The sequence below is a fragment of the Schistocerca serialis genome, chromosome 8 (assembly GCF_023864345.2).
Source record: "Schistocerca serialis cubense isolate TAMUIC-IGC-003099 chromosome 8, iqSchSeri2.2, whole genome shotgun sequence".
NCBI classification, from domain to species: domain Eukaryota; kingdom Metazoa; phylum Arthropoda; class Insecta; order Orthoptera; family Acrididae; genus Schistocerca; species Schistocerca serialis.
Window position 1 is genome coordinate 324401303 of NC_064645.1, and position 16659 is coordinate 324417961.

At 38.0% G+C, this 16659-nt stretch overlaps 1 protein-coding gene across 1 annotated transcript in view; it reads left to right on the plus strand.

Moving 5' to 3' along the window:
* The first annotated feature begins 497 nt into the window (after positions 1-497).
* The window catches only part of LOC126416180 (ATP-dependent RNA helicase Ddx1), a 75900-nt gene continuing 59738 nt past the window's right edge, over positions 498-16659 (plus strand). The window contains exons 1-3 of the mRNA XM_050083760.1: positions 498-631; positions 11740-11791; positions 13799-13980. Of these exons, the coding sequence (XP_049939717.1) occupies positions 616-631; positions 11740-11791; positions 13799-13980 (250 nt within the window). The 5' untranslated portion in view covers positions 498-615. The remainder of the gene's footprint in view (positions 632-11739; positions 11792-13798; positions 13981-16659) is intronic.

The window sequence follows — 16659 nt, forward strand, 5'->3', positions numbered from 1 at the left end:
TTACTGCGTGCGTAAGTTAATCAAATTAATGCATATATTAAAGAGTGTAACCACTTTGTTTTTAATATGTAAGGAGATGTCCATCGTGTAAGTCTGGCCATTTATTTGACAGCTACGCGATGTTGTCATATTGAAAGCATCACCGACCGAGTTGGTGCAGTGGTTAGCACACTGGACTGGCATTCGGAGGACGACTGCCCTTGCCCGCGTCCGGCCATCCTGATTTTGGTTTTCCATGATTTCCCTAAATCGCCTTAGGCAAATGCCGGAATGGTTCCTATGAAAGGGCACGACCGACTTCCTTCCCTACTCCATTGGGACCGATGACAACACTATTCGGTACCCTCCCCCAAATCAACCAACCAACTAACATAGTCATACCATGATTTGACGGCGACGTCGCCTTTCGTTCCGTTAACGTCCAGTATGAATCGACCGTAACGATATATCGTAGTAATGATTTCATGTGATATCTTTCTGAAACCTCTGTGAGCCAACTGAGAGTTTAGAAAGGTCAGAGAGTGTGGTCCGGAAGAGTTGTGTAGTGTTGTGGAATACCGGTGTTGATTTCTGTCATTCGGTGTTCGTCGTGTCAGTAATAATAAATACACAAAAATGACGGCTTTCGAAGGTGTGTCTGCATTTGTATATTTTGTGTTCCAAAGTGAGATAGATAACAAGGTTGTCTTGCAATGAATTAGGAATTGAAGATTTTAACTCATATTTGCTGTCACGATAAATAGTCATTTGGCTTCGAGAAATCGTGTGTGCTGATGAATTTCGACTTTTGCCAAAGCATCATCCTTTGAAAAAACCAAAATCTTAAAAATTCGTCTGTCTTTAATCGAAATAATATAGCCAATGCATGAATAGTGGAGCAGCTCTTTTGTGCCGTCACTTTACATTATTTGTATTTCTCGGTTCCAGTGGAAGGTGTTCTGTGGGATGTTGAAAGAAATCGAGAATGTACATTCTATTTAAATGCACTGCAGTGAAAATACATTACATTACCGTATTACAGTGATTATTCTAATTATACATTAACTCAAAAAAATTCCATGAAGATACTTTTCAGTGGAGAAGGAGCCACCATAAAAGTTTTTAAATTTGGTTTTAAGCCCAACTACATTATCTGCCTGATATTGTATTTGGTCCTGTAGGTTGCTGAATACATACCTACCAAAGTGTGTGACTCCTTTCCGTACTAATATTGACGCTAATGAGGTCTCTATTGAAATGATTTTACGCCCGGCTGCTTTTCTCGTGGTTTTCACTATTATTTGTAAAATAAGAAACATTGGTAATGACAAGACTTCAATATACGTTTTGTGAAGTAGGTGTCAAAATGAATTTTGAATACATTACTGTGGGACATTCTTGAATTAACACCACATATAATTCTTCTAATACACGTCAGAATATTGAAAATACCGTTCTTATAACTTGAATTTCCCCTAAAAAGTAATTCATAACTCATTAGTGAATGGAAATGGGCAGGTCAAAACTAGTTTCTCCATTCTTAAATCACTTGTAGCAGTTGTGAAGCAACTGCATGCATATGCGAACAAAGCAGTTCATTAATTCTAGTTGCAGCAAGCGTCAGCTGCAAGGCTCTCTATCTTCAGTCCCAAAAAATTAACACTTTCTCCTTCATGTATATAATTCTGACAAACATTTTTATAGCGTGAGGAGTACTGAACTGTATGTACCAAATGTTGCCACAATTGACTGATAGTCAAGTTTGTATTCAACTGTATGTCAGTGTTTTTGAATGTTTAATCAGGTGCCTTTTGAGTAAGAGGACTGGTGCTTTATTTTATTTCTGTAATTACATCAAGTTAAATGCAAAAAGTACAAAATTTGTGTGTATAAAAAAATTAGTTTTCATTTACTCCTGAAGGATATTGTACGAAACCTATCAAAACAGATTGGTTTCCACTTCCAGTGCAATGTTATATTATCATTAGCATTTCCAGATTTATTCTTACGTTGCTGGTGAAAGAGTGAGAGCGTTTGATAGTGTCTGCCACTTGTGCTGACAGAAAATCAGAAAAATCATTAAGCAAGTGTTGGTAGGTGTTCCTGAGACAAAGCAAATTGACCTTGTGTTCTGAGGCATCAAGGGATCACCAATTTAGTACTGGAGGGCAGCATGGAGGGTAAAAATTGTAGAGGGAGACCAAGAGATGAATACACTAAGCAGATTCAGAAGGATGTAGGCTGCAGTAGGTACTGGGAGATGAAGAAGCTAGCACAGGATAGAGTAGCATGGAGAGCTGCATCAAACCAGTCTCAGGACTGAAGACCACAACAACATCACGTTGATATGAAAGTCAGAACAGTTTTGTTAAACGACATTCATATTTGACTAGTTTTATTTTTGAGAACAGAGAAAGATCATCCAGGTCTATGTCTGAGCTGTAAAGTGGATGTCGAAATGTGTAGATAAGGACATCTCTGAGAATGGAGTGTGCGTACCTGGATTTTGTGCTTTGTTGAAATGCATTACAGCAAACCAGTCTGCTGTTAACATTGTATCCTCTGAAGTAATGTTTCTGAAGAGAGACAATTAGCTTGTTCTCACAGCTTATACTATAAAGTTTTTGTAGACAGTAATGATGAATCCCTTGATAAATGACTAGTTTCATGTGTGATTGGAATGGTGCAGCCATGTTTTGTCACCAATTGCAATGTTGAATATTGATTTTGATCTACTGGAATTAAACTTACCAGCTGCTTGTATTCATATATCCTAATTCTGAGCATGTTACACCTGCTTAGACTGCAAACTTTCGTGAGTCTCAAACCAGAGTTAGCTTCCAATCCAATCTGAGAAGTAGGGTAAGCGGGCTGTCTCATCTTCACTCTTCAAAGTAGACATTTTTTCCTTAACGTTAGCTGTTGCTAGATACATAGCTGATTTAATATGCCAGAATTTTAATTCTGTCAGATTACATGGAACAGTAAAGACTGGCTATGGAAGGATTATAATTCCAAAACTGCAGTCACTAAAGACACACATTGATACCCAAACTTAATTTGAGAGTGTTGAAAAAGTCATTGCAAAGAAGTGCTCTCATTATAATGCAAAAATTAATATATACTGAACACTATACAGGATTTTGACAATGGAAGCTGTTCCACTGATTATAACTGACACCAGTGTCAGAGCGTGCAAGAAAGGAGTGTTCTGATATTAGCGAGTTTCAGAAAGTGAAATAATTAATCTGAACTCTTTCTAAAAATCGTAAGTGAATCACATAATGATGAGAAGGATAAAAAGTCAGAAGTGCACTGTGGTATCAACAACTTCTCCATTGTGTAAATTTTGGTAAACAAGTGAGAAAACAGTGTTCGATAGAAGTTATCATTATGTTGAATGTATGAAATTATGTGGCGCCATGATGAAATATATTGTGTTGAATGCTGTCATGTTAAACAGAATATTCCGCAAAATTTAAACTGTGCTCTTAGGTTCTAGCCAAACCACCACCTTGGAAATTGGCGATTACAGAAGCGTCCGATTCCACCTGTCTGCTTTGACCCATGGCATCACCAATATGGCAGAAATTCTCAATGTCTTCAATATGGTGCCTATAATGTTATTACATAAACACGACAGCAAACACGAAAATACGTGTAAAACCAACAAACACATCTCCCTCCAAAAATATAATCAAACTAGCGGGACCAGCGCGGGAAATAGGGGTTTTTGGGTGGGGACAAACTAAATATAAACACTTACAGACACACACCACAATCCCAAACCACACAAAACGACGACGTAAAAACACCACAAAATTCCCAAATTCTGCTACACTTACAATATCGACAGGAATCGGTCACTTCCCTTTACCTACATGGCTCAACCACAATTGTCAATACCACAAAATAAAAACCAACTATTCCAAAAATAACAACACCGTGACTGCCGATACCCCAAAACCAACACCTACAACAACAAAAATTGAAATCGTACGTTTCCCTTGAATTATATAGGTCAACAGCAGCTCACAACACCAAAACACACACAACTATGACGACAAATTAGAATCGGTCACTTCCCATGATTTATATAGCTCAAATACAACTGAAGATACCAAAAAAAAATTGAAATTGAGTACTTCCCCTAAGATACATATTTCAGCCACAAGTGCCGATACCAAAACATGAACAACCAACACATGCATTAAATAACATTGGCCCAACAGCACGTAAAAACCCCACCGAACATCATAACACACGAACAGTAGACCCAAAAAAAGACTACCTACCACAAAAAAGTTCCAGCGCTACACACTAGGTCAGCCACCCCAATCACACATGGAAAAAAAAAAAAAAAAAAAAAAAAAAAAAAAAAAAAAAAAAAAAAAAAAAACACTTGCATATTGTACTTGCATACGCTGCATTTCACTATCTCTGCCAGAAGCCCAAAAAGTTGCAGAAACTTAATGATGGACATGCCATCTCCCATTTCAGCCCGCAGATGCGCAATATTAAACTTAGAAGTCATATCCATACCTAACAAAAGAAGCCACAAATTGAATTAAACGACTTACACCGTGACAAACAGCAAACCACTAACATCAAAAGACATCGCAATAACATAAACACAACGGAAACTTAATTCTTAACTCACTGAAACTAATGTCCGTTCTTCTATAACAGTCACAACCGATAAATGCACACTTCAAGCACGGACACCCAATACACCACATAACACACAGACCATACACACACCACCAGAGGACACCACCAACTGCAACAAGACATCTATACAACACAGTGCACTCATAAACTTAACTCTGTGCCATCATGACGTCACTCACAACACCCCCCTTGCGTCACGGGTCAAAGCCAACGGGTGGGATCGGACACCTCCGTTGATGGGAAATTGAGACAGTCTGAAAATATGCCACAAATTTTTTGAAATGATCGTGTTACACTGCAGATCAGTATGTCGTGACAACCAGGTTTCTTATATCCACATTTGTTGGCTTCACCAATTCACAACCAAACTATAACATTGGGATACAAAACAGTATCCCAAGAAATCCTTTCATATTCTCAGAAAACCATTAACAAACCTTGTAAGCTATAACACACAGTTCAAAAATTGTCAGTCACGCACTCTTCATGTTGAAAGTAATTCATTCATATCTTCTACCAAAACAAGTCATTAGATTCACTGGTTCTCATTGGCTACCATATACTATACTTGATTGGCTACAGCCAGTGGGAAAGAATTGCCGACATCAGCACGCAGCGACACAAATGCGCCAAACTGCACTGTAGCAAAAAAATATCCTCAGCATAGACTGTGTCCCCAAAGCGAATTTATAGTTGCAGTATAATCCTGTGTTCTACAGAAAATGCTGGTCAAAATGTTTCCACAGTATGAAAGGATAAAGTGTGATATTGGACATTGCTGTTTGATTGTTGTGACAACCTCATTTGTAACATAGCCCAAGATCTAGGTTAGGTGAAAAGTTGATAATTTGATTGTGAGTTGGCAAAACCCAGAAATGTGAATCACAGAGTTTGTGGTAATAGATTGACCTGTAGACTATCCTAATGTTTATGTTTGCGCTGTATTCGAATGCACGTTTTGTCATAAAAACTAAAACTGGAATTCAAAGTCAGGAAATGTTGATGCCCCAACACGTTTTACACAGTACAAAAATAGAAATTCTTATATGGAATTCAAGAGTTGTTAAGAGGAAACTTTTCCAGATTGTTTTCAATTTTAACTTGACTATATGTCTGACACATTGTGTCATTGGATAAATGATCAAAAATTGTGGTAGCAGTGTTGTGCAGTCTTGTTTGTGCTAAAGACAATCTTAATTTGGAGTAATTGTCATTCTTTCTTCTGCCATTGTAGTAATGTACATAATCATTCCTTTTGAACTGAAGTGGATTATTCACAGCAAACTTTGAGGGGATAAATATGTTGTATTACAATAGTCTAAATCCAAAATGAATTTTTTAGTCTGCAGTGGAGTGTGCACTGATATAAAACATCATGGCAAATTAAAACTGTGCCAGACAGAGACTTTAACTCAGGACCTTCGCCTTTTCGGGCAACTCCACTGAGTTGGTTGAGCACTTGCCAGACAGAGGCAAAGGTCCTGAGATTGAGTCTCCATCCGGCACACACATTTAATTTTCTGGGATGTTACATTAGTCAAAATGCCTCTCCCCTTAAACAGTTGTCTAAACTTATTGATTTGCCGTTCCCCAAGATTTGCTGCAATTGAAAGTGCAAATGTTGCTGAAATAAGATTTACACAAGTTCCCAAAATGTGTGTTTTTCCAGTTTAAATTCTCCTCAATGTGGACACCAAAAGTTTTTTAATTTTCCACCCTAGTGATTATGTCCTCACAATATGTTAAAATTATTGTTGCTGCAGTACCTCTAGTGTGCAGAACTGAATGTACTGTGTTTTTCTTAAACTAAGAGTGACATCGGCAGAAAACCACTCAGTAATCAGACCTTTATGTGTGTATTGATTGCTTTTATTATTTGTATGGCATCTTCAGTGGCAAATTTTGTAGATGCTGATCTAAATGTGTTTTTCCTGTCTTACATATGTTGTTCTCCTTTCTGCCGTACAAAATTTCATTTTCACATCACACATGGAGATTAGTGTGTATGAAATTTGCCACTGAAGGTGCCTCACAAATAATAAAGGTGTAACATACATGGTAAGAAAAATGTGTTGTACTCAGTTGTGAGTAGACAGTTCTAAAGTAATAATCAACATATTATATGCAACTGAGGAAAAGAAATAGTTCAGCCTTTCTGCATTCTTTAAGATTGATATGACATACATTGATTGACCACACCATCAATTCCATAAAACCTTAATTCAGACGAGAAAGTTGTTGTTGTTGTTGTGGTCTTCAGTTCTGAGACTGGTTTGATGCAGCTCTCCATGCTACTCTATCCTGTGCAAGCTTCTTCATCTCCCAGTACCTACTGCAACCTACATCCTTCTGAATCTGCTTAGTGTATTCATCTCTTGGTCTCCCTCTAAGATTTTTACCCTCCACGCTGCCCTCCAATGCTAAATTTGTGATCCCTTGATGCCTCAAAACGTGTCCTACCAACCGATCCCTTCTTCTAGTCAAGTTGTGCCACAAACTTCTCTTCTCCCCAATCCTATTCAATACCTCCTCATTAGTTACGTGATCTACCCACCTTATCTTCAGCATTCTCCTGTAGCACCACATTTCAAAAGCTTCTATTCTCTTCTTGTCCAAACTAGTTATTGTCCATGTTTCACTTCCATACATGGCTACACTCCATACAAATACTTTCAGAAACGACTTCCTGACACTTAAATCTATACTGGATGTTAACAAATTTCTCTTCTTCAGAAACGCTTTCCTTGCCATTGCCAGTCTACATTTTATATCCTCTCTACTTCGACCATCATCAGTTATTTTACTCCCTAAATAGCAAAACTCCTTTACTACTTTAAGTGTCTCATTTCCTAATCTAATTCCCTCACCATCACCCGATTTAATTTGACTACATTCCATTATCCTCGTTTGGCTTTTGTTGATGTTCATCTTATATCCTCCTTTCAAGACACTGGCCATTCCGTTCAACTGCTCTTCCAAGTCCTTTGCTGTCTCTGACAGAATTACAATGTCATCAGCGAACCTCAAAGTTTTTACTTCTTCTCCATGAATTTTAATACCTACTCCGAATTTTTCTTTTGTTTCCTTTACTGCTTGCTCAATATACAGATTGAATAACATCGGGGAGAGGCTACAACCCTGTCTCACTCCTTTCCCAACCACTGCTTCCCTTTCATGCCCCTCGACTCTTATAACTGCCATCTGGTTTCTGTACAAATTGTAAATAGCCTTTCGCTCCCTGTATTTTACCCCTGCCACCTTCAGCATTTGAAAGAGAGTATTCCAGTCAACATTGTCAAAGGCTTTGTCTAGGTCTACAAATGCTAGAAACGTAGGTTTGCCTTTTCTTAATCTTTCTTCTAAGATAAGTCGTAAGGTTAGTATTGCCTCACGTGTTCCAACATTTCTACGGAATCCAAACTGATCTTCCCCGAGGTCCGCTTCTACCAGTTTTTCCATTCGTCTGTAAAGAATTCGTGTTAGTATTTTGCAGCTGTGACTTATTAAACTGATAGTTCGGTAATTTTCACATCTGTCAACACCTGCTTTCTTTGGGATTGGAATTATTATATTCTTCTTGAAGTCTGAGGGTATGTCGCCTGTCTCATACATCTTGCTCACCAGATGGTAGAGTTTTGTCATGACTGGCTCTCCCAAGGCCATCAGTAGTTCTAATGGAATGTTGTCTACTCCCGGGGCCTTGTTTCGACTCAGGTCTTTCAGTGCTCTGTCAAACTCTTCACGCAGTATCTTGTCTCCCATTTCGTCTTCATCTACATCCTCTTCCATTTCCATAATATTGTCCTCAAGTACATCGCCCTTGTATAAATCCTCTATATACTCCTTCCACCTTTCTGCCTTCCCTTCTTTGCTTAGAATTGGGTTGCCATCTGAGTTCTTGATATTCATACAAGTGGTTCTCTTCTCTCCAAAGGTCTCTTTAATTTTCCTGTAGGCAGTATCTATCTTACCCCTAGCGAGACAAGCCTCTACATCCTTACATTTGTCTTCTAGCCATCCCTGTTTAGCCATTTTGCACTTCCTGTCGATCTCATTTTTGAGACGTTTGTATTCCTTTTTGCCTGCTTCATTTACTGCATTTTTATATTTTCTCCTTTCATCAATTAAATTCAATATTTCTTCTGTTACCCAAGGATTTCTACTAGCCCTCGTCTTTTTACTTACTTGATCCACTGTTGCCTTCACTATTTCATTCCTCATTCTTCTTCTACTGTATTTCTTTCCCCCATTCCTGTCAATTGTTCCCTTACGCTCTCCCTGAAACTCTCTACAACCTCTGGTTCTTTCAGTTTATCCAGGTCCCATCTCCTTAAATTCCCACCTTTTTGCAGCTTCTTCAGTTTCAATCTGCAGTTCATAACCAATAGATTGTGGTCAGAATCCACATCTGACCCTGGAAATGTCTTACAATTTAAAACCTGGTTCCTAAATCTCTGTCTTACGATTAATAATCTATCTGATACCTTTTAGTATCTCCAGGATTCTTCCATGTATACAATCTTCTTTTATGATTATTGAACCAAGTGTTAGCTATGATTAAGTTATGCTCTGTGCAAAATTTTACCAAACGGCTTCCTCTTTCATTTCTCCCCCCCCCTCCCCCCCAATCCATGTTCACCTACTATATTTTCTTCTGTCCCTTTTCCTACTGACGAATTCCAGTCAGACGAGAAAGTATAATTGCGTAAATAGACAGCCCACCCCCAAACCTTTCTTTTCAAACAGTTACACACACACACACACACACACACACACACACACACACACACACACAGAGAGAGAGAGAGAGAGAGAGAGAGAGAGAGAGAGAAACACCAGTATCTGTCCTCTTTGGCCAGACTGCGGATTACAGCTGCATCTGACGGGAGCAGCAATCTGTTGTGGGTGGTGGGGACTAGGAACAGACATACATGGGGCAAGAGGGAGAGAGATGGCAGGCTGTAGGTGAGCGAAGGTTAGTGCTGCTTATAGGCATGTGCAGAGATGTTGTGGGTACTGGCTAAGGCTACTAGATGCAGTCATGAGGTTTGGGGTGAGTGAGTTGGAAAGGAACGAAGTAAAGTAGATGAGGAGAAAGGGACTAGTGGCTTTGTTGGAAAAATAGAAGTCTGAAGAAGTCTTTTCTTCCCATCCCATCAGGGAAGTCTCCCGACTGGGAGTTCTGCGAGACTTTTCCGTAATTCTCCCCATTTCCTAAATCTCACCATTCTTTTTCCTCTTTGTTCCCTCTCCACTCTTCTGCCAGGAAGAGCCTCTGACTCCAAAAGCTTACACATTTCCTTAACTTTTGTACATGTTTGCTCCTGCCACCACTTTGTGAGTAGATTTTTATCCATCCAATTATATTATAATCTATCCTTTTCAAAATATTGCTGTTATTTCGTCATAGACTTTCCATTGTATGATAACGGTAAGCTTTGGTTGGAGTGCAGACAGTGAAAAGAATAAAAAGTAACAACTTACGTTGTTGAGCCATTGAGTTGTCATACACTTATACCCAAACCTTCCTCAGAGTTTTTTAAGAAAATAATCAATTATGTTCCAGCATGATGGTCTGTGCTATTGATGCTTGTGGAGCTATGTAGTTTGAGGAGAAAGGTATGCTCCCACAGGAAGCTAACTGCTTACTGTTGCAGTGTGACACCATGCAGTATTTAGTCTTTTGGATTTTATTTTTTATTATGTGCCATACTTATGTTATTAAACAATAGAAAGTGCGGGCTGGAATAACCAGAATCAGCCATAGTGGTCGTGTGTGTGCGAGTTATGCTTTCTGAATGTTAGTGTATTGTCTACTTCAGAAGAATGCCTTTGGTCGAAAACTAAAATATATATCAGTCTTTTCATTGTGCCTGTCGGCAATTCAACACCACATGTATACGAGTTGTAGTAGCAGTCTATTGTTTCCATGATATTGTTATATTTACCTTATTATATAGTTATCTTTGGGATTATCACCTACCACATTGTGTAAGTATTTAGGAGTAATACTGAAAAGCAGTATGAAATGTGGTGGCCACATAAAATAAATACCAGTAAGATGAATGTGAAAGAGTTGTTAGGAGAGTCCTGGGAAAATGAAGTACATTTGTAAAGAAAACTGCATACAAGAAACACGTGCAATAAATTTTACAATATTATCCCACCATTTAGAGTCATTTTCAAATAAATTTGACAGCATACATTGAACGAAATGAAGTGCTACTAGACTCATAACTGTGTGGTGCAGCCTTTTTGAAAGTGTAACATACATACTCAGAGAACTTTAATGGGAAAAAAACACAGTTCTCATGAAACTCTGTCGGTTAAATTTAGAGTATGTATTTTTTGAGAAAGACTGTTTGCAACTGTTGTGTAGCTTGCATAGGGATCATGAGAATAAGGTAAGAGGAATTAGGGAGTGTGCTGAAGGGTATGGACAGTCATTTTCAGTACACAAATGAAATAGAATAATGAATAGCCGATATTAGTATGAAGTGTCCTCCACTGTGCTCTTACAGTAGCTTGCGGAGTATATGTGTAGATGGAGAATATGATGTTGCAGATGGATTTAGGTAGCAGATTACTTGTGAAGTCTAAGGTATCACTGAAGAATGTTGTGCATTTTTCAATATAGTGTATGAGACATTTCATTCCACATCCTTCTTCTCTACTGTTTTATGTATCCTTTCAAATTTCATTATTTTGTGATTTGTAGACATGGTTCCTCACCCCTTTGTTAGCTTCCGTATTGTGAATGTTAGTATGATTTTATATAAATATTGCACCTGCCAATGCATATAATTACTTCTCTTCCCTCTCCCTCCTCCTTACCCCCCTTTACACAAATTACAGAATTTTTTTGATGTGACAGAGGGTCAATATCTCTGTTCTGTTCACTGATGGAGAAGGAGAAAGTGTGTTGCTTGGTCTCATATTGGGTGCATAAATATATAGTAAATCTGTAGGACATTTCAAGCTAACAGTTTCAACAACACCAGAATGAATATGAAAAAAATTATTTGGTTGCAATGTAAATTGTTTTCACTTTTTTGATATTAAGTAAAATACATGTATGTTCTATTACAGAGATGGGTGTATTGCCAGAAATTGCCAAAGCTGTTGACGAAATGGACTGGATGTAAGTTCTAATAGTTGTCTTTCATCTCTTAATTTAATTTTTGACAGTCACATTATGTTAGGTATTCCCTGGACGCTTCTTTAAATGTACATTTAATAAATTAAATTTTATTGATTCGTGTTACGTGTGTAAAAGAATAACAGTAGTTTGTCAGCATACAGACTCGGTTTAAAATAGTAATTCTCTGTAGTGATACATTTCTTGAGTCATTCCATTCATTCATTGACATTTACAGTTACACCAGATCCAATAAAAGTCAAGAATGGGTGAATAGTGGAGAGAGAAAATTACATGGCAGAATTGAAATTTAGTGTTACTTTCGAATTCAGACATCAGTGTCCACAAATCTCAAAATAAGTGGGCAGCTTTTTGAAATGTTTTTATTCATTTAACCTATTTTTCTATAGGAAATATTTTAACTTGCATATAACAGTCAGAAGTATGAACATAGCACTAAGTTACACATAATGGCTAGTATTTTACAAGCCAGAGACTGCATATTAGAAAATAATGTTAATTTCCAGAGTAATTTGTGTTAAATTTAGTATTAGATGTTTCCTATATGAGTAGCATGATTTTACAGCATAACTACTTCATTTAATAAAAATGTACATGTTAAATACAATTTAAAAATTGCTTTTTTACCAGTCAGGCAATTAATGTTATGAGGCAGATTACCAGAGACTTTTGTGAGCCACTGGTGAATTTTTGTATGTTGGTGTAACAGTATTGAAAAAATGAAAGTTGCTACACACCATCGAGTGGAGATCCTGAGTCGCAGATAGGCACAACAAAAAGACTGTCACAAACTGAGGCCTGAAACTGCAGTCGTGTGTGTGTGTGTGTGTGTGTGTGTGTGTGTGTGTGTGTGTGTGTGTGTGTGTGTGTTTGCTGTCTAATTTTGATGATGGCCTTACTGGCCGAAAGCTATTATTTGTGACAGTCTTTTTGTTGTGCCTATCTGCGACTTAGCATCTCTGCCATATGGTGGGTAGCAATATTTCCAATATTGTTACATTCCATCCTGGACTTTCCATTGTTTGATTTGTATGTAGATGTGTAGCTGTGGTAAATTCTTCTCAGTCTTCAACTGATCATTTTTTGTTGCATTTAAAGGGTGGTGATTTTTGATGAATTTTATTAATGATATACTAGAAATAATATTTTTAAGGGCATTAGGCTGTGGTCCAAGGCTTATTTCTCTGTTTAACATTGTCTTCCTGTGTTGGAGACATTGAGGCTATTATGATTGAGGAAGCAGTTAGAGTTCAGCACACCAAACTGTTTATCATATAAATGGGGGTGTTCAGATAGGCTGTTATCTAGGTGTACAGCTCCTCGAAACACACACAGTGGCACAGTTGCAGGTTGGTGGGTGCAGTATTATGTTATGTGGAACATCCCCATGGGTTTCCATGGGCTGTGACAATATGCAAGGCCATCATGTAAGATGTGGACTACATGAACATTATTGTGGACCTCCTGCATCCCTTCATGCTTGATGTCTTCCCTGGCAATGATGGCATCTTCTAGCAGGATAACTCTTCATGTTACAAAACCAGAACTGTGCTACAGTGATTTGAGGAAAGCTGTTGGTGAGCAGTAGCACCATAAATGTGCACATGTTTGTAAGAAATTATTAAATGAATGATAACTGTCTCTTGTCAGTCAGACATGAAGATGCAACCTGTGCATCTCTTTCAGCTTCTGTCTACAGATTAATATAGTTACCTTGCTAAACTCTTGCTCATGTCACACTGTGTTTAGGATTTGTAAGTACATGTGAATAAGGCTGTAATTTACTACAGGCGGAAAGGAGTAACGTGTGTAGAAACCCGCATAAAAGTTGCCGTTCAGGTTGCTGGGATGAGTGTTACGAATTATTTTGTAGCTTTAACTCAAACAAAAGTTGTTTCATGTATTGAAGCTTTAAGTGAACTTACATCAGCATATATTAATTACCAACAACAAAATCGTTGCTTAATAACCATGTCTGTGTATGTTAAGGTTACCAATGGACGTCCAGGCTGAGGCAATACCATTGATTTTGGGTGGTGGAGATGTTTTGATGGCTGCAGAAACTGGCAGTGGTAAAACTGGTGCCTTTTGTCTCCCAATTATTCAAATCGTCTGGGAAACTTTGAAGGATCTTGAGGCTGGCAAAGGCAGTAAAGTTATTGCTCAGACGTGTGAGTAACAGTTATTGCTTTCAAAATATGTTTTGTGTTATTACACTAGTGTCAGCAATAAAGGAGAAGAATAAATTGCACACACCCTTACCACAATAATAATAATAAATCCATTTGGCTCAATTGTATAGTGCAATTCTTTCGACTAGCTGCCACTTCAGGGATTTGTGCGCCCCACCTACTCTATAATCCTACCAGGGAAAATGGACCTACAGTTTAATGTGGAATGCAAACTACATGTCATTACTAGTGAATCTTCACCTCATCTAGAGGTGAAGGCTAAGTTGAAGGCAGACTATAATATTCTATGGTCTGGCTGAGATTTGATCCTGTAAACTTCTGGTTTCCATGCATGCACTTTATCAACAGACCGTCAAGCGAGACCTTCATGCTGTGAGTTCTGTCTTGTCTGGTATTACATTATTAATTTAATCAAATTACATTGTAGCTATCAGAGCCAAGCACATATTATATTAATCACATATATTAATCTACCACATATTTCTATAGCAAGTATTGTGACACAGTGCATAGTGCACACTTTTCATTTGAAGTATTGGAGTTAAATATTTATATTCTCATTTTACATTTGTATGTATATTGTAGCACCAAAGGACTGTATACCCTTTTATTTTCTGTGTTGTTTTAGGCTTCATTAAAAAATACAATATATGTTGATATGACACCTACACTGAGGCAAATATATAGGATGTACTGTAGCTCACTTTCTGTTGGTTTCCTGTATTGCTCTTGAATAATCATAGCTTGTTAGTTACTTGTTTCCTATTGATTATTCCCGTTAATATGTATCTGAATCATTTTTATTTAATCTGAATGGCTAACAAATGGGTGTGAGGATACAAAGATATTTTTTGAATCAGTACATGCTAGGTAATAAAGTTAAGTCAAGTGTCAATTGATAAATGGAATAATTATGCTTATATGACTGTGTCAAACAGTCATGGTATGCATGCGATTGCAGTTGATAGTATGCCATAAGTGTTTTGTATAGTTAAGCACCAAAAGCAAAAATGCATCTTAATTGGTGAAATGTCATAAGAAGTCTATAATTACAGTTTTGACACGTGTTCACATGAGTACAGTGTGAAGGACATCCCAAAACTGAAACCACTGAGATTTAAAGTATAAAATGTTGTGACAGCCACCCCATTCACAAGACATATCCTTCAGTTTCCATACACTATCTTAGCAAAAGTATCCAGTCACCCCTATGTAATTCAAAATTGACTAACAAATGCCATGAAAGGCAGACCTGCCAGTATAAAAGGTGGGTAGTGTTGAGTTAGCAGACTTGGTCGATCCGGAGAGCTCAGCGAGAACGTGGACTAATCAGTGGACGTCACTTGACTAATAAAATTGTGAAGTGGAAATGCGAAGGAATTGCAGTTAAACAGAGACAGGGCAGACCTTGAGCACTGACAGACAGGGTCTGTCGAGCATTGTGGAGGGTGGTTGTAAAAAAATCACATGAAACCTGTCAAAGGACGCTCTCATGAGTTCCAAACTGCAACTGGTAGTCCAGCTAGCACAGTGACTATGTGTAGGGAGTTAAAAAGAATGGGGTAGAATGGTCGAGCAGCTCCTCGTACATCACACATTTCTTGTGTCAGTGCTAAGTGATGGTTCAACGAGTGATTGGGAGTGATGGATCCGCTACACCCTGTGGCACTCCTGTGGAAGGTTTTGGTGTTAGCGAATGCTTGGAGAATGTTAAAAACTGTCATGTGTGATGCCAACAGGGAAATATAGAAGAGGTAGTATAATGGTAGGGAGGTGCTTTTTGCAGTGAGGATGCACTTAAGAAAACATTAAGTGCAGAAGAATATAAACATGATTTGCAGCATTGTGTACTACGTAAAGTAGAGGAACATTTCAGAGATGACCTTTTGTATCAGCATGACAATGCACTCTATCATAAAGCAGCATCTGTGAAGCAGTGATTTGTTTACAATAACATGACTGAAATGTACTGGCCTGTCCAGAGTCGTGACCTGAACCTAATAGAACACATTTCAAATGAGCTACAACGTCAATTTTGCTTCTGACCCCAACGTCCAACATCACCACTTACTCTGGTTTCTGCTTCTGATGAAGAATTGACTGCCATTCCTCCAGAGATATTCAAATACCTCATAGAAAGTGTCCCTAGCAGAGTTCAAACCATCATGAAGATGAAGGGTGGACACACCCTATATTAATGTCCACCAATAGGTGTCCAAATACTTTTGATCAGATAGAGTATATTTTAGAGCTAAAGAAATTTTTGCTGTGAAGCATATGAGAGTTCATTGAAGTTGTTCTTGTAATTGTAAATGAGTTTTTGGCGACCTTCTGGACTAACACTTCACATATAGAATGTGCTTATTGCAAAAACATCGAATAAAGTGTTTGGTCTAAGAGGGAACTTTATTGAAAAATAAGTGTCATTTTGACACTAAAAATGAATGAATATATCGTTAAAAATACTTCCTCCCAGGCTAGTAGTGAAGCATCAGTTAACACAATTGAGTACTGGGCTCTTTGCAATATGTATGTCACAGAATCCTCTGTGTTCTGGCATATCTTTAAGTACCTACCATTTCATCATAACCTTATACAAGGTTTACAAGGAGGACTGGTCAATATTCAGAGATATGAAAGGGATGCTCATTTGAAGCT